Raw genomic sequence first — 27,371 nt, 5'->3', positions numbered from 1 at the left:
AAAATGCAATCAATTGTTCACTTTTACACCTCAGACCCCAAACGATGAATTAAAACAGTGTTTTCAGGATTTTAAAATCAGTAATTGAAATAAAAGTTCAAAGAGAAAATGCAAGTTACTTAAAAATTTAATAATATCTAAAAAGGATAATGGGAGAGTCAATACAGTACAAGGTTGATGGTACCTACAGATAAAAAGTGTTATTGTCTCAATCAGTACTTGAACCTGCACTATCTCCGATTCAGATTCAAAGTTCGACGTCTTAGACTGCTTGGTCATTGGCACTCCCAATGTGTATGTAATGTAAAATATTTGTCAATCTATTAATGAACTATTTTTTTATTAACATCTCAAAATCAAATAAATACATTTAAAATAGTATATGAAACACTGAAACTGGAAGAGTTAGAATAATATGTAATCAATTTCCAAATAAAAATATTTATATTTCTGTATTTTATATGATAGAAACACACACAAGTACTACTGTAATAATTGTTATTGAAAAGAGCAGAATATTTTTGAGCAGTAGGTCTCACCAAGCACCACTTGAGGTCTCTTACGGAAACACTAAAGTATAATCAAAGAGTGAAAAAAGGAAGAAAAAGTATTAATTTAATCTACAGCAATAAAATGGTTGTCATCCAGTTAATTTGTACTCGGCATAACTATTAACCATCAGCTTTGCATATGAAATTTGTAGAAAACTCCTCATTTAGAAAATGCTGGCTACACCACTGGTGCACAGCAAAGCTGAACCACTGTAATTCACAAACCACAGTAGATCATTAAAATGACAGAATATGTTGTCAAACAAGCTGCGAGCTGTAGCAGGGGGGCTAGATCAACATTCATCTTCTCATTTCCATCTCCACTCCACTTCAAGGCCATTCACTGTAGAAGGCTGTACTGCCTCCAAATAACTGAGCCAGTGTTACTTGTGATTTAATATTGTAAACATCAATTTTTTCTACTGTCACTGAATGGTAAGACGCAAATTAATTTGAACAATATTATAGTAAAAAAAGGATAAATGTTTGTAAGGTATTTGTTTGTAAAAGTGCAACAATGATGTTTATTCTTTAAGTTTCCAACTCTATTGTTTTGATGCAACGTAGTAAACAAATAAAACCAGATCACAGTGAGTTTATTTGTACTCACTTGAGGAATCATAAATCAATACATGAATATCATATCCAAATTATTTTTAAAGAACTCACATTTTATTTCAAAGTAATAAACTATTAAATTTTAGAGGTTTGTTTTTACTTGTTATTTTGTATGTAATTGAATATTAAAAGTAAAATAATGTATTCAATACATGTATGCAATATTTCAATTTGTTTTATGATTTAAATAATCTTTATCTTCTTGCTAACAAAATATTCTGTAATTTATAACCCAAAAATTGTATAATTATGAAATTCTATGTAGAACCAGCAGCACCTCATGTAATTTTACTCACCCAAAATAATTACCTCTTAAGTATGTTGTCATATTACCATATTGAAGTAAAGTAACTTACAAATCAATGTTATTAATTTAAATTTGTATGCTTTAACAGGTTTGAAGGAAAAAACATGATTTTAAATGAATCATTTTTGGTAGATATATTACTAGCAATAGTAACAATACTTGGACTGTTTTACTACTATATGACACAACACTTTGACTACTGGAAGAAAAGAGGAATCCCTTATGTCAAGCCAACACCTGTCTTTGGGAATTTAAAAGATCAATTCTTATTTAGAAAATCCCTAAACTATGTTATGCAAGACATATACAATAGTTTAGCAGGAGAAAAATTTGGTGGTTACTTTGAGTCAAGATCTCCAATATTGATGATTCGGGATCCAGAGTTGATCGAAAGAATTCTTGTTAAAGATTTTTCATATTTTATAAACAGAGATTTTCCATCAGATGTGAAACGAGATCCTCTTTCTGGCAATCTATTTGGTCTGAAAGGTGATGTTTGGCGGAATCTCCGAAACAAATTAACTCCAACTTTCACAACTGGAAAACTGAAAGGCATGATCGAGCAAATATGCAACAGCGGTGATGAACTGCTTTCTGTAATAGAAAAAAGCACCGGGAGTAAAGAAGGAGTTAATGCCAAAAAAGTAGGTTCAATATTCAGCATTGATGTTATTGCCAGTTGTGCTTTCGGTTTACAATTCAAGCCTGACAGTCCAGAGGGAGTACAATTTCGAAAAATTACAGATGAGGTGTTTGCTCCTTCTGTACGCCAAACATTACGAATGACTCTGATGATGTTTTGCTATCCACTTGCCAAACTGTTAAGAATAAAGAATGTTCCAAAAACAGTTAATGATTATGTGATTGAACTAGTCAAAACAACCATGGCGTTCCGAAAAACAAATAACGTACAAAGAAATGATTTCTTGCAACTAATGATGAACTTGAAGGCTCAAGAGGAAGAAGGTAAAGAAATTAACTGGAAGAAAGAGCTGAGTGAAGAGGATGCATATTTGAACCACATGGACTATGTTCCCAACAATAATCAACAAGAAATCGGATTTAAAGGTATGAATTTTGTCTAGTATCTTAAATGCTTCTCTTATCTATATAGGAGTAATTATTTGAATAATTAAACACCCTAGGTGGCAAAAGATTCCTTTCATTCAACATTCACTAAGTCTTGAGAGTGCACTAAAGGCAGTTAAATTATTTAGTCCATTTTGAACACATTTTCCTGTACTAATAAATGTAACATAAAATGCTATATGTGTGTACTCTAAAATATATACTGTGTGCCGAGTGTTTACTCTCCAAGAGGTTGGTTCAATTCAAAGAAATAATAGTTGATACAACACAAACCAAAGCCATTTGAAAGAACAAATATATTTATGTTTTGTTTTGAGAAATGTATACTACAATGAGTTATAATGTTTGAATTTGGCATAAATAGAATCACAACCATTTTAAAATTTGAATGCCAAATATCATGAAAACTAACAATAATTTTTTTAAATATATAAAATATAGCTGATAAAAGCTAAAGTTAGTACAGTATTTCATTTCTTTATAATTAGATTATACATAATTGAGACATTTGCATTTTTATTTTTATTGTTCTAGTTTTTACTATACTGGTTACACATGTACATGTATCAGTTATGTGGTTGTGTAACTAGTATAATCAAAGATTCTAGTGTTGTAGTTTCAAGATAAAGATTAAGTTAAATTTCTTAATTTATTTAAATACAAGACATTATGGTTTAGTACATATAATGTACTAATTGATGGAAATAAATTATAATATTGAGAAATTTAGATGAATATTGTGCCAATAAATTTTATTAGTTTATGTTGTATTATTTGAGTTTATTATATTTTTAAATTGAATAACAAACCATTCAGTTTCTGCAGTTGTTTTATTAACAAAGTCTTTATTACACATACCAAGCCTTTATTAAAATAGACTCTTTACATTTATAGTGTGATTCCTGATGATACTGCAAGTATAAAATGTATAATGATTAATAATAGCAATGGGTTTATATGACAAGTACAAAACCGAGGTCAAAATTGATTAGTGAATTATATATTTATTCAAATAATCATTTACATAAAAAAGTGTATACATTTTAAATAGAAAAACCTGTGGTTACTATAGTTTTGGCCTTGAATGGCTCTCAGAAAATACTTGTAAACCTTGACCCCTCATAAGAGGCCCCCAGAGCTTGTTTACAAACCACATGAGAGTTGATGACTCAGTGTTTTTATTTCTTCTAGACCCGAATTAGGAGCTACTCAACACTCATTTACCTTACCAATAGTCATATGTTTGTTCTTAATGCTTTAATAATGTATTTTAAATAATGCTCAAGAAGGAATTCAATTATTTTCTTCAATTATATTGAACCAATCATTTAATTTAATAAACATTGTTGGTAGTATTGTTTTCTAGGAAAATTCAAAATAGTAAATTTTCTTTAATATTCTTCATTTCTCTTATTACATATTTTTGGTTTTAACGATTATCAGGTAAAAAATGAAACTAGCATTTTGGACAGATAATAAATGAACCTTGGAATATTATATTATAATAAAATAGCTAAATACTCATTTGAATTTTAATGAAAAAAAAAACACGAAATGAAAATTCATCATACTTTTTGAATAAAACATAAATTAAAATGATATTGTAATCACCATATTGGAGATTAACAACACACAATATTTAAAACTTTTTATTCTGTGAGACACTGTTCTATCTAGTTATTATCTGTAAAACAATGCTATCTTCATCAGACACTTCACAAAATTAAATTAAAATCATATTTCTAGTTTTGACAATATCAACATCTAAAGATAATAAAAATATATATGTTTACACTTGACTCTATAAACGAAACAAAATCTATTTAATGTACCACATTTACTATGGAATAAAACCCTCAAATAGGGAATATCATTCAATTCAATCTATTGTTGAGTTTAGTTTCAATAAAAAAATTTGCTCTAAATTATATGTAAATATGAAAATTTGGCATTTAGAATTTGTTGTTAGTTGCCCAAAGATTTTATAAGGAATTGACTGGGTGGAAATAAAGAAACTTCCCACATGACAACTTCTTATTTTTTTAAACATGAAGAGAATTAAAAAATCATCAGGCTACTTAGAATTGCTTTAAGTATTTTTTTATATTTTGCTTTTCTTTTTTTTACCAAAAATTCAGAGTAGGTTTAAATCTAATAACAAATTCTAACTATGTTTGAAAGATGTTTTTCTTCACCCTATAAACAATGCCATCTAGTCATTTACAGTACACAACTTTATATTTTGTTTCGAATAATAACTACTGAAATTCGAATAAAGTTATATGAAAATGATTGAATGAATGAATGAATATTTATTTATTTCCTCAAAGATACAAAGATCTAACTTATATGCAAAAACAGGAAATGACACTATATCGGTTTATTAGGAGGCTTGGAACCTCTCACACACTTATACACTCACACCACATATAACCAACATAATCTCTCTCTCTCCCTCCCTCCCTCCCTCTCTCTCTCTCCGCCCTCTCCTCCTTTTCTTTTCTCTCCCCCTTCCTGTCCATTCATTTACCACCATCAAAAGACACTCTCTCTCAACACAGAATCCTACAAAGTTACCACATCATGATACCAACACCCTGTCAATGTTCCTGATGAGCATAGGTTCAACAATTATGCTAGTGTGTATACAAAGAAGTTATAAAATATTCTAACTCACCCTTACCTATGTTTAGTAGCCATAAGGTTACTTTCTTTTTATAAGCGTCGGATTTGTAAACACTTGCTATCTTAAGGCAATCTGGTAATTTAGGAAAAATTATATTTACAATGTAGTGTGAATTTGTGCAATTGATAAACTGCTCCAATTACCGTGTAACTAAAATTAAAGATTATATATCGGATTCCCTTCCCTTATCTAGTGAGGAATGTTGCTTAATTTGTGAGGGGAAAATATTTAATACATTTAAGTTATGAAAAATAGTTTATTTCTATAGTTTTGCTTTGATAGAAACATTAATTATTATTAGTTCATCCCTAATAATTTATAAAATCTGAACACAAATTTAAATGCATTGGGCTGCAATAAAATATTCTACTACAGCTTTATTATGGAAGGAATACTGTTATAATTCCAATTGCTGTCTTTTTTAGAGCATAGATGGCAAAACCAAATGGGCTGGCTATCCACTACAATTACCATTCACCCAAGACCAATCAGGATTGATTGCTGCAGGAACAAGTAGTTTTCACAAACCAGTTTTTACAAAATCATCAGACTCACAAACTGGTTGACAAATCAATCAGAAAGTGTTGCAGGAAATATTATGAAATGAGGTCTGCATACAGAGTATTTTTGGCTGATACTAACATTATCAGCTTTGAGACAAATAAATAAATACAAATCTAGTAGGGTCTACATTTCTTATTACTTACAGTAAAATACTATTGTTTTACAATAAATTAAGACAGAGGAATATTGCACTGTCCTTAATATCCCAATATTAAAATTTTAAGCAATAACTACTTACATACATTAAGATTTGTTTGATATACTATTAAACTTTTGATTTATTTACATTGAAATATTTTGAAACAAAATGTTAAGAAATACTAAGATAATCTAGGGATAGAAATAACAGTAAAATACATTGATTTGATTCTAAAAACAATCAAACAAAAATGAAGTTTCATTACAATAAGATAATCTGCATGCACAATACATAAAAGGTAGCACACAAAAGAGTTAATATAAAAGATATTAAAATAATAAAACCCCATTGAAATAATAAAACTTCAATTCTTGTTTAAGTTGTTTGAACAGTTTTGTTTAAAAATTTCAGGCAATCAAGTTACTTCGTAGGTTTTTTCTACATAAATATGCCATTCATATGTAAAAAATTCATATAGCACTTTTAATTAACTGTGGGAGATAAACATATTATTTAAAAATATTTGTTTTAAACAGCAACAATTTTTAATAAAATTTTCATGTGACACTATCAAGCAATTGTTGCTATAAATTCGAATTAAAAATATCAAAATGACGTTTCACGTGGCTTTTACATTTTTTACAGCTGTGCAAAGAAGGGCATTTGTATTACAAAAATAAAAGTAAAACCAGTATAGTATTCATACCAAATAGACAACTTGATTCAATTCAATCAATTGAGACTTCAAGGATGAACAATTAAGGACACTAACTTATCTAACTTTGTGACATTGAATTGTTTGTTGATTCTTAGTAAATTGATATTACAATAAGCTACTGTAACTGCTAACACTGTAACATGTTGTACTGTATTGCTGTACACAGTGATGTCAGACGAGTGCATCGCAGCTCAATCATTTGTATTCTTGACGGGAGGATCCGAGGCCACAGCCAACGCTATCGCCTTCATCCTCTATGAACTGGCTGTAAATCCTCACGTGCAAACAAAACTGCAACAAGAAGTTGACTCAGTGCTCGGAAAGTATGAAGGAAAACTTACTTACCAAAGTCTGAAGGAGATGACATATTTGGATCAGATCATACAAGGTAACATAACATTCTATGTATCAATATCATTCAACACCAACAGAATTGTAATAAATTGATCTTTTAAATTACAAATGGATCAGGTTATACAAGTGGACACACTAAGTACAAGTTTCTACAAAATTAAGTCAATGATCAAAATACCTCAATTGAATAAAATAGCTTACTAAGTTTTAATTCAGATATTTATAAGCTTTCTAAGAAAAATTTATTTAAAAGTTGTGTTTATTCAGGGTACCTATCTGAAGCTAAAACCAAAATGTACTGTCTTTTATGGGGGATTTCTGTTATATTTCAATTAAATCACGTTAAATGCTAAAATATATCAAAATATGCATACAAACGTACATTTTAAACATTAACAGGTTTTTGAATTTCTGTGTAATCTCTACTCTAACTAAAAATTTAAAACTTGTACTTAGTTTACCAAGCATATTTAGTACCATTTAACAGGTTTAATAAACAACAAATTAGAAGAAGCAAGAAATAAGAAGTCCAGACTTCCTTTTCTAAAAATTGTTTTGGTAAATTAATTAATATTAATTCCACTCTAAATATTTAACTTCAAATTACATACAATGCTGGACAACAGAATAAGACTTCTATAAACTAAATTGAATAAATACTGAACAAAAATATTGCATGTCAATTAAAACAATAATTGATCAAATATTGATGTACACTTAAACAAAAATAAAAACTTAATTCAATAGAAAAATGTAAACTTTTGTTACAAACTTTATCTTTTTAGTATTTTATGTGATCTCTGTTGAGTACTTGAATATCAATTAAAACCCACACATTATGAGTTAGTTAATGCCCTAATAAAATGATATAGAAGAAAAATTTAGGCTTGATGAATTGAAATGTAAAATGAAGCCCAGTAGAGAGTTATAACTTGCATGTTAATCAATATGTTAATTTAAGTTAACTTGTGAGTATTTAAAAAAATACACTATATGTTAAACCTTTCTCGTGTTTTGTTATTTTTTGGTTTTATCAAATAATTCATAACAGAAATTTTTAGATGATTGGTAAATTTGACTGATATTTCATTGTACACAGTGTTGGAATCAGTTGTTTAGTGAAACTTAGAAATTATCAGAGAAAATCAGTCTAACAACTACTGTCACTAACATTTCTGTGATTGATTAGTACAACTGCATGTTAGTTTCAAATTGTATCATACTGATTGATTAGTACAACTGCATGTTAGTTTCAAATTGTATCATACTTTATAATACAATACTTTACTATAACACTGTAGTCTGGCAAATCTAAACATATGCTTGTGTAGTTGTAAACAGCCATGATAGTATTGCTGAGAAATTCTTGGTGATAAAAGATCTTTGTCTGTATAATAATACAAGCAACCCTCATTTTATACAATTTTTTATTTTATTCTCACTATAATAATACATTGTATAATAAGTGTTACAATTTTTAAACTGTATAAAAGTGTTTTAGTCTGAATTTGAATAAATAAATGTTTACTGTTGAGTGTATTTTATGTATATTCAGCTTACTCCTGAGTGTAGTGCTGCTGATGATGTATCAATGACATTACTCCTAAAACAGTTTAGTGGGCAATAAAAAAACTATTACTTTACACTTTATTATAATTTCTCCAAAATAGTGGATTTATCATTATTAATACATAGTTATAAATTAATTTTGCAATAATTTTATACTAAGTTGTATTGTATTTGAAATTATAAAGGAAAATATTATAGTTTTTATTTATATTCTGTCTTTTATAGCTAAACTATAACTTTCCAATGCAGCAAAATTGATGTAGCCATCGCCCCACAAAAAAAGCCATACTTGTACATGTGTATAAATATTTGTATTTTAAAACGAAAACAGGCAACAAATACAGTATACAGAGATAGATATAAAAATAAGACCCAAAGAATTAATCTTTTGAACAATTAATTGTGGTACAGTAACATGAAATTCTAAAACTGTTTTTAATAATATTCAAGTAAGTGGTGGTGGTTTGTGGTTGGACAGCATTAACCAATATTTATAAAGTGGTCCGTTGTTGTACAATTTATAAAGTGATAACTCTTATTTTCTTTACTTATACTGATTGACTGTTCATAACTTTCAGAGACAAATCGCAAGTATTCTTTTGGTGGGTTCTTGCGGAGAATTAGCAATGCTCCATACCAGATACCAGGCACAGATATCGTCCTGGAGGAAGGAACGAAAATAACGATTCCACTGTATGCAATCCACAATGATCCTGCCAATTATCCAGAGCCTGACAAATTTATACCTGAAAGATTTGAAGGCAATAATCATCGCACGAATGGTAACAAGTATCTGCCGTTTGGAGACGGTCCCAGAGTTTGCATTGGTAATTTAGAACGGATTTATATTTAAAATAAAAGTACATTTAAAATAAATTAGTGGTACTTTTTGGATAAACTAAAACAATGTTAGTGAAACAATGAACTATTTTTGATTTCTCTTTAGAAATACACATATAAATATGGGTGAGAGATCACAATGAATTAAGAAAGACAGCATTAACACCAACACACAATTATTTACTTTGATTACCAGATTATTTCATAGGCATGTTTTCACTACAACATTGAGCATTTTAAAATTAACCTTCCGCACAAGTGGAGTATATGATGCATAAATCGTTTTACATTGTTAGCAAATATTTTAATCTGGTATATGATGGTACCTTATTTGCTACAATCAAAAAAAGGCATAGTTATGTTAAAGGCTACACAATGTACCAAGATTCTTAACAATCTTCTAAGCATTAATTATTTATATTGTCATTTATCAGAATATTATTTATTAACTCTCTTTGGGAAGTGACATTACAATACTGACACATCATTAATTGGATCTAATAATACTGTGTAAAATCTCACATTTATATGCCCTACATTAATTTTTGTTTTATTTATCAATAAAATAAGACCTATTGGTTGCACAGTACATATTTGTTTGTGGAGTTACCAAATTATACAATACTTGATTTAAAAGAAAAGAAAACTTTATTGAAAATATAACTGAGTTTGAACTTTTCAATGTTATACAATAACTGTTAAAAGATTTTAAATTAAATAAATCTTTATTTTTTACCATAACATTATATTTTAGTGTAACTATATTATATACATAGTATAGTGGTAGGTCGAGAAAAATAGAAGTAGTTTTTATATTATTATATTTTAGGTTGTCACCAGTAAGTGATAAAAATTTGCATAAACTATTCCAGTATAAAAACTTAATAAACAATTTTTGATTTTATGTAATATGCAGTTCAAACCACAGAGACACCAAACAGCCCAATATTTGGAACACTTTGCTAGTCTAAACATTGGGAAACATCTACGGTTTGTAAAGATTTCCATCTGTATCGAGCCTCTGGGTAGGCTTATGTATTGCATGTTTCTGATTCAGAGGAAAGTCTAAACATTGGGAAACATCTACAGTTTGTAATGATTTCCATCTGTATCGAGCCTCTGGGTAGGCTTATGTATTGCATGTTTCTGATTCAGAGGAAAGTCTAAACATTGGGAAACATCTACGGTTTGTAATGATTCCATCTGTATCGAGCCTCTGAGTAGGCTTATGTATTGCATCATTCAGAGGAAAGTCTAAACATTAGGAAACATCTACGGTTTGTAATGATTTCCATCTGTATCGAGCCTCTGGGTAGGCTTATGTATTGCATGTTTCTGATTCAGAGGAAAGTCTAAACATTGGGAAACATCTACGGTTTGTAATGATTTCCATCTGTATCGAGCCTCTGGGTAGGCTTATGTATTGCATGTTTCTGATTCAGAGGAAAGTCTAAACATTGGGAAACATCTACGGTTTGTAATGATTTCCATCTGTATCGAGCCTCTGGGTAGGCTTATGTATTGCATGTTTCTGATTCAGAGGAAAGTCTAAACATTGGGAAACATCTACGGTTTGTAATGATTTCCATCTGTATCGAGCCTCTGGGTAGGCTTATGTATTGCATGTTTCTGATTCAGAGGAAAGTCTAAACATTGGGAAACATCTACGGTTTGTAATGATTTCCATCTGTATCGAGCCTCTGGGTAGGCTTATGTATTGCATGTTTCTGATTCAGAGAAAAATTAAAAGAAAGTAACGTAGTACTGTAAGGAAGTTTCTGCCTTATAACGACACTATTTTTTTCAATGGTGTTTCCAATAATATTAAATAGGGAATTATAATTTATATAAAAATAAAAATATTCAGAAAGAGTGCAACATGATTTGAGGCATAATCCAGTCTTAAACTTTCCAATTAAAGCTTTTCAGATAAACTTTTAAATGCAACTGACATGTTTTACATACAATTAAAAAAAATATCTATAGTACTTTTAAGAAAGCATAGTAGGGACAAATAATTAAAAAATGTCCAAAGTTTTTTACCACAGTTAATTATTTATAGCTTAATGGAGTAACAATACAGCTGAAATGTAACCTTCACTTTTACAAATTGTTTATGTTTACATAGTTTGTTATGTAACTGGATCTAGTTACTCATTATTGCATATAGGGACATGTTGCTGCTGCAGATAATCTCACTAGAGCAGTCATGTATCCCAGGATCATACCTCATATTGACATGTGACACCTAAATCAATGTATCAAGCATAGTTTGATTATAATTATTCAATACCAGATTCATTTGTTCATGAGTGTATTTTTAAAAATTGGGAGTACAAATAAAAGTTAAATAGACAGAAAATAATAAAACAGAGATAACTGAAGATCTTCTAATAAAGTATATTTAGGAGCATTTTTAACTCAGAAAGCCTATAAGCAGTAAAATATACAAGAGTTTTATTGATTTTTGGAATACGAGTTGGAGTTAATTGCCGTACCCTCTATCTTATTTTAAAGGATACCTTTCTGTTTTGCAGCGATGAGGTTTGTCATTCTGGAGCTGAAGGCATGCCTGGCCATCGTGATGTCCAAATACACCACCACGCTGGATCCTAGGACAGAGGTGCCTCTACGATTCAATGCAAGATCCATCGTAATCACTCCTTGTGGGGGGATCTGGGTGAAATTCCAGAAGAGGACATAAGTTACTCCAGACCAACAGATACTAGACTAGAACCTATGTACATCACGGTGCACCGTCCTCATTCAGACAACCTCATAATGGCATGACTCATGAGTAATATAACATAACTTAGTAAATATTATATATGTATATAAAAAATTTTAAATTTCCCCCCTCCCAATCTAGCCGTCCTGTGCATGAGCACAGATTAGCACGGGCTTGGTTACAATTCCAACTTGCTTTAGATTTGCACCAATTAATAATTTAATGATGGTAATCAATATTTTACATCACGCTAATGAAATATAATGTTCACATTGAGAGCAATGAACGTCAAGCAGATACCAAAAATTAAGAGGCTAATTGAACACCAAGGCTCACTCTCTATAGACCAAGTACATATCCAGGTCTGATATGCGGAGAGGGGAGATGACGTGATTAATTAGCATTCGATTTTTTATGGGAATGTTTCCACATCACAGGGCGAGCTCAGCATATCACTCACTAACGGGTAGTTTCACCCTCTGAAAGAGTGAAGATTATGACAAATTATATGATTAATGAGATGGTGCAATCTGCATTCCATAGTAATAAAAAAATTCAAATTAAACCAAACTTTAAAAACAAAATAATAAAAATTGGCATGTTGGTGTAATATGGTGAATATCTAAAAAATAATTAGCGTTCAGATAAAAACTGGCTGATAAGTAAACAAGGTTGAGTTTATATTCTGGATCAACACAGAGATCTATAATTCAATAGCTGATATTAAATTGATTTATAACAAGTTAACACCGTGTGAAAGTTTGGTTAAAGTCAAAGAAATTACGTGTGAACATTAATCGATGCAGCATATAATAGGTTATGTTTTAAGCAATAAAGTATATGTGATAGATACTAGTAGTAGTTTATATTTTTTTATCCTGTAACATTGGTCTATATAATTTTAAAGTTTTTTGCAATAAAGATATTTGATTTTTATCCAAAGGAGAGCAGACTTGAAAACAGGATGGATATAATTTGGATCCTTGACCTCAGTCCATATCTCATCCTCAGCTTAGTAAGTTCCTAACACAGATCAAGTCTTGTGGAAACAAAAATAAAAAAAAGGCTAATAATGAAGACAGACTCTCTTCAAATAAAAAAGAAAGCAGAACAGTACACAAAGGAGAATTGAACACCAGCCATGTTATAGTAATACTTTTATTGCAATTTATTAAAATAATTTACACACACACAATTAGAATATTTGTGTGCCAGCGAGCTCGGGCGCCAACACTATACAAAAGTCTTACAGCTAGAGTGATACAATAGATTATAGTGTACAGGATGTTGTGGGACAATACTGGCCAGGCCGGGAGACATGGAATTCTTGTGTAACTGAACTTAACAAGTGTTTTGTTACATTTACATTTTGAGCATTTTAACCAACTTTCTGTACAAAACTACCCACTCTTACCTTTTAACTAAGTGTATGTAAAAAGCCTCCTTCTTAATTATGCAAGTCAAAATAGAACATTCACTTTTTTCAAATTTCTTACATTTGTTTTATATTGTATGATAAAAATCAACCTTTACGTCTGCACTTCATAATCTATCTTGTATAGACTTTCATTTTAAGAATATTACAAATAGAGACATGTGAATACATATTTTTTTATACACAATTTTAAGTTTTCCTCAGTTTTTTTATCAACTCCTTGACTGCCATGCCCATGTTATCACGTTCCAAACAGCTGCTTCACTACACGATGCCTGACAGCTAGAAGATGATACATATTGGCCTCTAGTTGTGTTTATTCCAACTACTACAAATCCACAGTAGTGCTGTTTGCTACACTACACTCTGACGAACAACTAAGGAACTATCCTGAAAGCACATGGTGAGGTTTTATCTGAACGTTAGAAACAGAATGTTACTGTATTCTAGTTCCTCCAATTGGGTTTTTGAAATTGCTACTGAAAGTTTGCTTTATTTAATATTTTGAATGTGGTTCAATCGCTACAGCAGGAATTATTTGTAATAATAATAAAGACAATTTATTAATTTCATATTTGTCTGGATGAGCTGTTGTGAGTTAAGCGTTCAGCAGTGTAGCTTTTCTGAGAAAGATGATGATCGGGATGTGGACTAAATTTATCAATCATGACCTGACATGACGGATCAGGAGATTCTGATGGCAGTTTGGTAAATTAAATGATCACTAGGGTTAATGATAGTGGGCGAGAACACGCTACATTTGTGCTGACTATGGAGCAACTATTTGCACGACAAATAAACCCGGCAGTAGTATATAACAACACCGTTGAAAACGTACCACTTAAAAGGGTAAACTATCTTATCTTCCAAAAACATTTATTCTTTTTAATCATTAGATTAGATGCATTCAATGCGTTATGCATTCAATTACATTGTAATTGGCACTACATACGAAAAACTGGATTTATAACTGTTTATTGTTTTAGACTATAAAACTTTCTATGATTTAAAAAACTGATTGATCTCTAATGAAAACAAGAGAGTTTTAAAACTCTTTATTTTCCCTTTCATATCTTGTGTCATAATTTAAACTGTTAACTATTGGATTAATTCAAATAAATGCTACACGTAATCTGTAAAAAAAATTTGAATGATTTTTATCAATTAAAACAATTTAAAAGGATAAAAATAAATAATTATTAATGAATCTAGTATAAATTTCAATTGACAGAAGCATAACAGAGAAATCAATCACACAAAATCGTGCAATATTATATTGCAGGTCATAATAAAGATTGGGTAAGGATTAATGGAATAAATTATGGGATCAATTCATTCTCCAAACACAATTCTCTAAATTTGAAAAGAATACAGTGAATTCACATCATTTTTTGTTCATATCACATCTGTGTTTGCCACAAAATTTCTTCTTGTTACATTTGTACTTTCCATGCTATGCTGTTATTTGTTCCAAAACACATGTGCTTGTACAGAATCATATACATTGTACCACACTGCAATGCAACAGTAGTTGATGTAGTGTTTTGGTTACAACATTTGTTTATAGTGTGATACTTTCATTCTTGCAATACTATATTACAATCACAATTGTAACACACTCAATATAAATCATTTGACAAGAGAAGTATTATTGGATTGGACTAAAATATAATTGTAAATAGCATTTGCAGATTCCTAATTACAAGTGGAAATTTATTTACCTACCATTTTTAATGAAAATTTAAATTTGTACTTTCATGATAAACTCAATTTTAACTTTTAAGTGAAATTATTTTCAACAATCCCCATTAATAAATCACGCAATGTGGTTCAGTCTAATTATTATCATGTTATTCTTTCTTTACATTTTAAAACTATCTGAAATAGTTTATTTTGTGCTAGCTGTGCGGGTACAAGGAGTATTGTGTTAAAATTATCTTACAATAATTTTAATATAATTATTGTACACTTCTTTGAAACAGAAACGTAAGATAAGATAAATGACTTGTTTAAAATGCAGACTAACAATTACCTGAGATATTTTTAAATAAAAATATAACATCTAAATTGTACACAAATGTTTAAGTTTGAATAAATTGTGCACTTTATATGCATGAATATTACAGAACCCCTATTATTAATGAAATTCCTTACTTCCAGTTGAAAAATAAGTAGAAAAAAACTCCTTTATAAAACTATATAAAACAAGAGAACCATCACTTTTCAAAAAAACAAAGTAGGTGAAATATCTTACATACTAGACAAACATATTTTTTAACTAATACATGAGAAAACAATTAAAATATTTTAACATAATATTGATATCACTGTTTTTATATAAATGATTTTTTAGTTCTTATGACCAGAAATAGTTATGATTTACATAGAATGCCTAAACATTTCTTGAATGCCTAATTTTTTGACATTATTTTCAATACTTCTTAACCTATAACACTTAAACTGACAAAAATGATATATATATATATATATATATATATATATATAAAAGAAAATAAATACATTATTAACTCAACCACTCATGATTCAACAAGTTTATTCGCCACTGCACAGAAGACGCTATATTATTACAGCTATTTCCAGTACCGCTGCTGAATGACTCACTACCCTTCCATTCTAGCCCAACGTACCGCAAATTGTCACTCCACACTTAGCACACACTCCTCCCTGCGTCAGTCTCAGATCAAGAAGATGAAACGTGTTGTGCTGTCTTTAGTTGCAAATTCTTGATGCGCTAAAAGTTGATAAGGTTGCTTCAGTTGCTAGGAAGTTTGGATTGAATGAGTCGAGTGTTCAAAATACTCGAAAAAAATAAAAAAATCAGAAGTAGTGTGAAAATCTCTGTGCCAAAACTGCTTCTGTTTTTCGAGACGTGAAAGTTAAAAAAAATGAAAAGGCATTGAGCATATGGATAGAGGTTCAAATCAGGAAAAGAGTTCCCCTAAGCTCTCATACCATTAAAAAAAAGCTAAACAACTAGGTGAAGGCTACTTTTAATTCATAAACTTGCCTTTCATAGCCTTATTGGTGATTTAAAATGCTCTTGGAAACCCTCTAATTGAACATCCAAACATCCAAGTCATATTCCTTCCACCCAATACTAAATCCATCCTACAGCCATTAAATCGATCAAGGTGTAAATGCTGCTTTTAAGGCTTACTATGTGCATAGAACATTTTTTATTCTTCTAAAATCTATGGATGACACCTCTGAACTCGCAGTTCTATCAATATGGAAAACATCCAGGAATCCATAGGTAAAGTAAAGCCGTCAACCAAAAATGCATGTTGGCGAAAGTTATGGCCTGAAGTTTTACAATTTGCCCTTACATGTAATTGTTTCCGAAAACAATTTTAGTGGAATAGAAATATCAGAAGTGGATAAAATTTTAAAAATTGCTCACAATGTCGAGGGTGTGAGGGTTTTCCTGGAATAGACTTTACTTGAAGAATTTCCATGTTACTGAGATGCAGTGGTTAAACTACACTTTCACAGAAAATGTAGTCAACTTGGGAATAATACTGGCTTAAGTGTACAGCTGCAGAGAAAAATGCTGATTTATATTTTCAAAGCTTCTATCAAGATTAGAGGTGAGTTTTTTATGTTAAAATCCTAGAACTTTCAGAAATGTCTGTAGAGAAAATACTGATTTATATTTTCAAAGCGGCTTTCATGAGTAGAGGTGAGTTTTTGAACGTTTAAACCCAAGAACTTTCGGAAATGTCTTTGCTACAATATATTATTAATAAATAATGCATTTTTACATAAAATAACAATTCCCAAAAGAAGATACAAAAAATTCTCTACAAAATATAACATTTTAAGTACAAAATAGGAAAAATATGATGACTAGTGATGGAATGAAGAATAATATATACACAAATGATTATATATTACAAAATACAAAGATACTAGGAAACAAGAAAATGGAAAGCATTTTGAAGAGTAATGTAACAAAATAGACATATATATTGGGTAGTGGACGAATGGATAACTAATAAATAGACTTAGTTTGTAATTTAAAAATTAATAACGTTATTACATTTACATCTGAAGAATACAAAACAGTCTAAATATATAAACTTAAAGTATAACGAAGTATAAACACATAACAATTAACTCCATCGCAGACACAGAGTACTGTAAAATAGCAATGAAATAAAATACTGAAAACACATTAAAAATAGGGCTTAAAATGTAACTCTCTCTTGATGAAAAACTCCAAATGAGTTATTTAAATTATAATTACAACAGTAAAAATAATAATAATACAGAATTATATTAAATAACAATATTTGTGTCCCTTTATTCCGTTGCAAATGTACATAATACTGTTGATCCAAATGCTAATAAGCATAATAATGTTGTGTCATCTGAGTTCTTTGTTTACATTTCATCATTTAAGTTCCATATCAGAATTATGAAAAAGTTAATTGTGTGCTAAATAAAATATTAGTGGAATGTTACAGAAGTTCTTTTAAGTAATATATATTATCCGGGAAGTTAAGCTTATTTCAGTATTGCAACTCATCTATTAACACTTTCACAATTTTGAACACATCATTTTGGTCTTTATTAAAGTTTTTAAATGGTCATAAATAAATTAAACAAACTTAAAAGTTCATTTTTTCAAACTTAGCAGACACTTGATTATTTTAGGTAACAAGGACAGCATCAAAACAAAAAATGTAATAAAGATTTGAAGACAAACTGTAGGCTATAAATAAGAAAAGTTTGCTGGGTCCGAGGTTTAATGTGAAACATGAAAGTCCTTCTGGATGGATATAAATTAACAGTGGTTTACCTAATTCATGTTGTATTAGGATGCATTATTTTTTATGTTCAGCAACAAGATACATTGTGCAGTAATATCTTGATAGTACAAATATTTGAATGAGCAGGTGTGTCAGAATTTCTAACATATTCAGGGGTGTAACTACAAAGAGCAATAATTGGAACAAACTATGGCACACTATAAAACAATGGCAACTGACCAAATAAAAGTCAATCTTTTGAGAATCCTGAATGTTGTTAATCAGATACTCTTCTCCGATCAACAATTGACTCTTTCTGTCTTCTCTCAATTCTCAAATATCGTAAACAGTCGCAATGTGCAGGATGATGCAGGAGTGAAACAAAATACTGTAAATCCAGATGTGGTGGGAATGATGCTAAAAGTTTATTGACATTGATACTAGAGGGAGACAGGCCGATGTGAGGCTGCATAAAATAGGTAGGAGCACAATAAGTTATTCGACAACTGTTGTATGAACATTTTCAATTTTTTTTTATTCTTTAATGTAATTTGTTGCTAACACATAATTTAATAATTTATTATTAAATTTAATTTGTGAATTTTTGTGTACAGCTTGGCTCCAATACAATGCCTTTAATTGCCTTTACGTTTCACATCAAACTGCAATGAATTGAATTGCAGTTTGAGAAAGCACATTAAAACCTTACCTATTAACGGAGGGTCTTGGTACTCGAGGAGCTTACCTGTTCATCTGCCTTTTTTAAACAAGGTTCTGTACTATTGTGAAATCTCTAACATATTAATAAAATTTTCTGAAATGAGCAAGAAACTGACACTGAATACTGAACAAATGGAAAGATGTTGACTTTGGCAATAACCGAAAAACAATAGAACAACAATGAACACTGTCAGGAATTAGGCTACACATTCTATTACGGTTTTCACACCAGGGCATGCATATTTTAGTTTCATGACTTGTAGCTAGTTGTATTATTGAAAGAATCTGAATTGACCTCAATGCCTAATTGAGTACATTAATTCTACTTAAAAGAAACTTCTTGAAAATTACAAAACGTAAACATTACAATGGGTTTTTATAATACAGTATAATAATAAATTAATGTCTTGTATATAGACAAAGTACTTTGTGTGTTGGCAGTTTTTAAAGAGCATGATATTTACAAAACCATTATAAACACTTCTAGTGATTAACAACAGGTATACATGTTTCCTTTATTTATAGTATAATACAAACATTGATCACATAAAATACTAAAGTCTTAAACAATCACAAACTACACTTACTGAAATATCTCTTAACGTTTAGAATATATTGCAGCCTCTACTAAATTTATAAAGAATTATTTCTGCACTCTGGAAAATAACAAAATAAATATAATTATTCTTTGGTTAAATTTTGGATGGAATGATGACAAACATTTCTTTTATTCTGGCAATACATTTTAATCCTGACGAAACTCAACCTGTTGAGTTTCAAAAAGTGAATAAAGATGTAATTTGTAACTAAAAATAGGTTAATACTATTAACAACATTTTATGCACTATATACATGTTCTTTATGTAACAAGTTTACACACTTTGAAAGTGTTTTCAAGTACAAAATATAAACAAATTTCCTACGTGAACACTACTCTCTTATCGGGTTGTTTATTCTTTGTACTCGAAGATAATTTAGACATGTATTTCACAGCACATGAAACTTAAGTAAAGAAATGTACACAGTGTAATAATGTAAAATATTAAAAACTGGCTTAATGTGGAATTTTACTGTAAACACTTTTGGAAATTCAATAGTATTTTAACTATGAATTAAAATTGTAAATTAATTACTAGATTTTAATTCATTACATTAAAAGTATGATATTATGACTAGTGTAAAAATAAAGAAGAATTGAAAGGATAAAAAATAAGTTACTGTCAAAACCATACAAACAAGCTAAATATTTTAGTAACCCTAACAACTGTTTTATTACTTATTCCATTTTTTATTTTTGCATGTAATTAAATTAAAATTCAAGTAACAATAAAAAAGTTAATAAATAAATAGTTTGACAAAGTAAACGGTATTTAAGGAAATTAGAAAGTTTAAAATTTAGTGAATTGCTTAGAATTAAGTGATCATTTGTACAGGTGATGTGCATACGATATACAGTGTTATAAATTAATTATGTATTAAAATGCTTAAAATCAACATAGCTTTTAACTTGAAAACATATAATACCTCCATAGACATATTACATGGGGCCCTAAAATAGTTGACAGCTAAGCAGAGCCAGCGTGAGGTCTATCACAATTAGAATGCGGTAACTCTAAAGATCACAAGTCTCGGAATGAGGAGGAGAGATTGAGATCCGTAGTTGAACAGGTGTTCAGGAGATGAGAGAGCCTCAAGCCTCGTGGTCAGCATCGTTGATGCCTATAAGTGACTCGGTCTGTTCTATCTCACACTCTGCTAGCCTGTAAACACAGCAGCTGGGGCTGAGTAAAGTGTAAACATGCTGATTACATCACAAAATAGTTGATATGATCACATCTTTACTTTTACCAAGGGAAACACTCTCCGAGGAATTTACAATGGAATTATAGGAGAAAGAGTGAAAAGGAAATACGTCAGCAGGATTGATAAAATGTTAAAAAGCAGTTTTGGAATATTTAATGAACAAATACAGTACAATAGAGGTGAGGAAGTCTAAAGATCAGGTAAAGTGAAAGGTGTAGATTTAAGTAGAAGTTGAATAATTCACACTACATTTAAAAAGTATTGGGGAAAAAAACATTGCAAAAGGATATTTGGAAAGGTGGAGAATGAGTGGAAGGAAACATTGTTAATAAAAATCTATGAAAATGGTGACCAATCTAAACAATATTGACAGTGAAAAGTTTATCATATTTTTGGTGAGATTACATGGAAAATAGCTCTACAGCTCTAATTTCCTACATTTAGGGAAACCGAAAAGTATTTTAAAAGAAAATATTCTTAGAGCGGTTTTAGTGCTCGTGGTTCAGCTAAATTTCACTTTCCTATTAGTACAACTTCTGAAATCTAATGCAATCACAGATTTGACTCCTGGAATTTGGAGTCCATGTCAGTCTGAAGAGATCCAAAAAAAGTCAGTGACAAAGAAACTCAAAACCTTCTCTTCCATCCTATAGATATCAGAGATACCTAGACTACAAAATCAAGAGTAATCTAAATGAAGAGATATTCTCACCATTTTTGGGTTTGGTAGGTCCAAATATTTTCCTCAAAACATTCTTGTTGTAAAGTCACTGGTTTCTTTTTTTTTGTTGAGTATCCAAGTCTGTGCTCCATAAAGAAGGATTGATCTAACAATAAAATTATTTTCCAAAGCTCAATCCACGGTTAAAATAGTTCAAGTGGAAATTTTAATCAAAAGAGTACATAAAGTTATTGAGCTATTCCACTATTCTTTTTAATTGCATAACGTCCAGATATCCAAGATGGATGTAGGTGACAGTGAGTATAATTTATCTTACTACAAGAGTTTCTTTAATCACTGAATGAGATCTTACTACTTGAAGTGTATGTGAATGTGTGTCATCAGTACTCAAGTAAATTCCAAAAATTTTGTAAACTGTTTTGACGCCTTTGTATTTCTATATGAAATGACAAATAAAGAATTTCATTGATTTAGACATATTACTTGTGTTGTCTTAGGATTGTCTTCGACCTCCTTGAGGTTGATGGAATGTGATTCTCAAACTTTCATCACTACTGACAACATTAAATGGAATAAACCTCGATTTCAGAAAAAAGTTGCTTCCACCTGTTTAAAAAACACAGATTCAACTAGGTAGTCTACTTCTGTTCCTATAATTTATCAGTCAAAAAATATCTGCAAATGGCTGACACTCCTCAAAGGCTACGCTTTTAGGCCATACCCAGTGTGTCCAATGGGAAATCTGTCACTGGATGGATAGTGAAATATTAACCTGAGAAGGACATGATTGGTCACAGTGAATCTGAGTGAAAAAGGTTAAATCTACCCTCAAAATTAGTGATAATTTTCTTACATTCCACATGTTTCATGATTGGTTTACCTGTTTTGGTGGTGATGATTCCAGCATAGTCATATCTATAACCACTGTACTACAGGTTGAGATAATGAACAGAATGCTTTCGAGCAGCTTATGCAGACAGAACCAACAATTGAAACTAATGAGAAAATATTGAGGGCGACAACTAATTGCCTTGGTTAGGCATGCATAGTGCTTCTTTTAGTTCTGCACATCTCTACTTTCTTACTTCAAGGTCATTAAGTAATAGGTATTTCAATGATGAATATGTTGAAATAGACAAACTAGAATAAATTTTATCAAAGTTACAGCCTCTGAAGTTACATTATAATGATAATTGCTTATGTAAAATTGAAGAATAAAAAAATGTTTGATTATTTCCAATAGCACTGATGTATTAAAGACAAATCTACCGAATATTGAAATAAAGGTAAGGATCTAAACACCAATTGATGAATTTCGACTACCGAATCTGCCAAGATTTGGCACTCTTTTACTAATTGTTTGATAAAAGTAATGTTGCATGTCACATTTGCAGGCATATTGCCTGCATACACACATAACTTTGTATACAAATATCAATTGTCCCTCGAGATAACTGGTAGACATCGAATGTCCCTATTGTCATGTGATTGTGTGTCACACCTGTTGTACGGGCTACAAATCACGTACTATTGTACTGCCACTGTTGTGTTATATTGTACTAAGGAATTTATTTCATGAGATAGTGTTAATTACTTATAATAAGTTTTTTATGGATCTATTTAAATCGATATGTAGTGTTGTTTGTTAGTAATTTCATGGTTTATATATGATATGTTAGTTAGCCTAGATCAATGTAGGCTATTGTGCAGTGCAATGAAAGTGTTTGGGACCTACAATAATTAGTGATACATCATATGGCTAGAAAACAACCAGATTAGTATTGGCGGAGTCACAGAATGAATGCAAATAAGGCTGAATATCATACGGCCGGTCATGTGACACCAGCCACTACTCCTCAATTTTTTATGGCTACCATACTTAGCGCCCGTTATAAGCAGTTAATCTTTAGTCTCAGCATCAGAAAAATGTTGAATATCAAGAAAGAATAGCATGTGAACATCAAATTTCTTTTCAAACCTGGAAAATCTACAAGTGAAACAATTTAGTAATGTTACAAAAAGTGTACAGTGATGAATGTTTATCACAAACACCAGTGTTTGAGTCTTTTAAACAATTTAAAGACGGCTGTGAAGACACAAGTGACAACACACGCATTGGCAGACTATCGTTATAAAAAACTGATGATGTGCACAGTAACTGGATACTGGAGGGGGAGACAGTGAATAAGAATTACTACATTAGCGTCCTCCAGACTACCCTATGTGACCATGTACAGAGAAAATGCAACAATTTGTGGAAAAGCAATTCATGGGTCCTCCACCAGGGAAATAATCCAGCTCACAAAGCTTTGTCAGTGAAGATGTTTTTTGCCAAACACAACATCCCTGCCTCAGATCATCCACCATACTCACCCAACTTGGACTCCTGTGACTTTTTGTTTCCTAAAGTCAAATCAGCTTTGAAAGGAACAAGATTTGAGATTTTTTAAGCAATAAAAGAAAAGCGATGGAAGTCATGAACAAGATTACGGAAAATGATCTGCAGCATTGCTACGCACAGTGGAAAATTGGCATGGAGCGATATACAGATCAAGGAGGGGAGTACGTTGGAGATAACATATTGTAAATATCTGTAAGTAAAATTTGTGTTCAGCCTCAGTTGGGTTATTTTGTAGACACCTAAATATTAATATTTATCAAAAATAGTATTTATTTTAAAATTAATATAATTAGTGAAATATTACCATATAAAATATACAAATATAGTGCCTATGCACTTACGAAAGAACCCATATCAAATATACATAAGAAGAAACCTGTCACTCCTCAATATAGTGCCTATGCACCTACGAGCCTACATGCCTATACATAAGAAGAAACCTGTCACTCCTCAATATAGTGCCTATGCACCTACGAGCCTACATTTGAAGGATACCAGGTAATGATTATTAATTTATTGTAAAATGAATATAATTAGTGAAATATTCCATATCAAATATACATAAGAAGAAACCTGTCACTCCTCAATATAGTGCCTATGCACCTACGAGCCTACATTTGAAGGATACCAGGTAATGATTATTAATTTATTGTAAAATTAATATAATTAGTGAAATATTACCATATCAAATATACATAAGAAGAAACCTGTCACTCCTCAATATAGTGCCTATGCACCTACGAGCCTACATTTGAAGGATACCAGGTAATGATTATTAATTTATTGTAAAATGAATATAATTAGTGAAATATTACCATATCAAATATACATAAGAAGAAACCTGTCACTCCTCAATATAGTGCCTATGCACCTACGAGCCTACATTTGAAGGATACCAGGTAATGATTATTAATTTATTGTAAAATGAATATAATTAGTGAAATATTCCCATATCAAATATACATAAGAAGAAACCTGTCACTCCTCAATATAGTGCCTATGCACCTACGAGCCTACATTTGAAGGATACCAGGTAATGATTATTAATTTATTGTAAAATTAATATAATTAGTGAAATATTACCATATCAAATATACATAAGAAGAAACCTGTCACTCCTCAATATAGTGCCTATGCACCTACGAGCCTACATTTGAAGGATACCAGGTAATGATTATTAATTTATTGTAAAATGAATATAATTAGTGAAATATTCCCATATCAAATATACATAAGAAGAAACCTGTCACTCCTCAATATAGTGCCTATGCACCTACGAGCCTACATTTGAAGGATACCAGGTAATGATTATTAATTTATTGTAAAATGAATATAATTAGTGAAATATTCCCATATCAAATATACATAAGAAGAAACCTGTCACTCCTCAATATAGTGCCTATGCACCTACGAGCCTACATTTGAAGGATACCAGGTAATGATTATTAATTAATTTATTATTTATTAGAGCATATTATAATTCTCTAAATTTTGGTATATTTTGGAAATATTCAGTGTAAAAATTATATTTTTGCTAATTTTTGAGAATGGTTGTACCCATAGTACCAAATAGCCTTTTGTGTACTGTTTGTGGGTTTTACAATTTATTTTTATTTTTCCTCAAGAGAACCTGGATACCATTAGTCTATATACATTCTAAAACTAGATAAAATTAAGAATAAATTGGTTATTTCAGATTCATCAATATTTATTATAATATCATACCTTACCAGATATACCCCACCACTTTTCAAAAATAAAAATAAACTTTAAAGATTGGTTATTAATTAATTTTTCTTATTTTGTAGTGCATATAATTGTCTCCACTTTGGTATATTTTAGAAACATTCAGTGTTAAAGTTATATTTTTGAAATTTTTGAAAATAATCGTAACCATGGTAACAAATTTAGCCTTGCGTATACTATTTGTGACACAATATTTTTAATTTTTCTTCTAGAGAACCTGGATATTATTTTATATTATCAATTACCTATAGCTTTACATGCAATTCTGAAGGCACGTGTATGAGCATTTCTGGTTGAAGTGAATTATATTTCTAATGCCAATGTTGAGTTAGAAAACATGTTGAAAAGTGTATATTTATGGCCACTGTAATTTACTCCGGCATATACTTTTGTGCTATTGTAGATTTTACCTTCTTTCACACAGATCTGAAAAGCCTACTAATCTACTAGTCTACTAATCTCAAAAGACAACACAAGATGGGTTTTACTACCGTATTTTAATTTATAGCAAAATTTGGATAGTAACTTTGATATCTGCATTATTGTACTGCCCAAGCACTGCATACTAAATAATACTTGTTAAATGTTCAGTTAAAAGCATATTTTACTAACACTTTTTATTTTCTTATCTGTATATTTTCTTACTCTGTGCTCAACAGCAGTTGCAGATAAAGTTGAAATAAGAAGTGTTGTTACTATCAAGCTTACTATACTTTCAAGACTATTAAAGGTAACACATTTATAATAATAGTTAAACTAATTAAACCTGTGGTTGTGCTGACATAAAACAATGTTTTTGTACAAATAACAGTTGATTCTTTTTTTAATTATTAACATTTGTTTGCTGTAACACAACTTTAGACCATTGGGGCATAGCCCGGAGGAATTTTCTCAATAAGAATAGGCCTATATGTTAACCAGAGACCCTAAGAATGTCCATGTAAAATTCCAGTACAATCGGTTGAATAGTTTACATGTGAAAGTGGAACAAACAAACTCACTTTCATGTTTACAATATTAGGATTTTCGGAAACAAGAAAAAATTAAGGATTGACTATCTTAGATTCTAATATTTATTATATTATCACACTTTACCAAGTGCAGGTCCACTACTTTTCAAAAATTAAAAAATGAACATCTTGGTTTAATTATTTATGCATAATTTGTTTATAACATAATGATCCCCACATTCCCTTGAAAAAATTTCACATGTACACCTATGTAATTGATTTTTTTTACAAAATGTTTACAATATGGGTACTTAGCACTCCTCACAAATGGCTTGCCATCAGGGGGAAAAATAATTGCTAATTCGCGGGTTAAGGCAGTGTTGCCATATTGCTGTTGTCTACCAGTTGTTCCTGCTTTCATGTGGTTTGGTTATTGTTACATACTGTCTAATTTACAAAACAGATGAATCAAATCAAATCAAATCATTGCAGTGTCTGGCTAGTAATGGTACCCAGAACAGTCATACATTATTATTTGGAGTTCATGCCTTTGAAAATTACTGCCTACTTTGTATAAGCAAGTTTTAAAAATTAATACTAATTATAAAAATAATACTCACAATTAGTTTCAGGATAAAGGAATTTGTTTGGTATTGACTTCATCCTACACTAACTAAGGCTTAAATTTGAGTATTGATT

At 30.4% G+C, this 27,371-nt stretch overlaps 2 protein-coding genes across 2 annotated transcripts in view; one reads left to right on the top strand and one right to left on the bottom strand.

Moving 5' to 3' along the window:
• The first annotated feature begins 851 nt into the window (after positions 1-851).
• On the top strand, positions 852-13,018 carry LOC124355178 (probable cytochrome P450 6a14). Its single transcript, XM_046806180.1, has 5 exons — positions 852-986; positions 1,565-2,544; positions 6,839-7,060; positions 9,174-9,422; positions 11,973-13,018. The coding sequence occupies exons 2-5, from the start codon at positions 1,581-1,583 to the stop codon at positions 12,137-12,139; spliced, it is 1,602 nt and encodes a 533-aa protein (XP_046662136.1). The 5' UTR covers positions 852-986; positions 1,565-1,580; the 3' UTR covers positions 12,140-13,018.
• Positions 13,019-13,307: 289 nt separating this feature from the next.
• The window catches only part of LOC124355179 (solute carrier family 35 member F5), a 33,163-nt gene continuing 19,099 nt past the window's right edge, over positions 13,308-27,371 (bottom strand). The window contains exon 10 of the mRNA XM_046806181.1: positions 13,308-20,850. Coding sequence (XP_046662137.1) covers positions 20,781-20,850 — 70 coding nt within the window. The 3' untranslated portion in view covers positions 13,308-20,780. The remainder of the gene's footprint in view (positions 20,851-27,371) is intronic.

Source organism: Homalodisca vitripennis, chromosome 2 (assembly GCF_021130785.1).
Source record: "Homalodisca vitripennis isolate AUS2020 chromosome 2, UT_GWSS_2.1, whole genome shotgun sequence".
In the NCBI taxonomy this organism is placed as follows: Eukaryota; Metazoa; Arthropoda; class Insecta; order Hemiptera; family Cicadellidae; genus Homalodisca; species Homalodisca vitripennis.
This window is presented reverse-complemented; position numbering and strand designations above follow the sequence as displayed.

What these genes read in the sequence shown, in the direction of transcription:
- LOC124355178 (XM_046806180.1), top strand. Translation starts at nt 1,581, where the DNA reads ATGATTTTAAATGAATCATTTTTGGTAGATATATTACTAGCAATAGTA. An exon ending in TTTGGATCAGATCATACAAG is followed by an intron (nt 7,061 to 9,173) that starts GTAACATAACAT and finishes CATAACTTTCAG; the next exon opens with AGACAAATCGCAAGTATTCT. An exon ending in CGGTCCCAGAGTTTGCATTG is followed by an intron (nt 9,423 to 11,972) that starts GTAATTTAGAAC and finishes TCTGTTTTGCAG; the next exon opens with CGATGAGGTTTGTCATTCTG.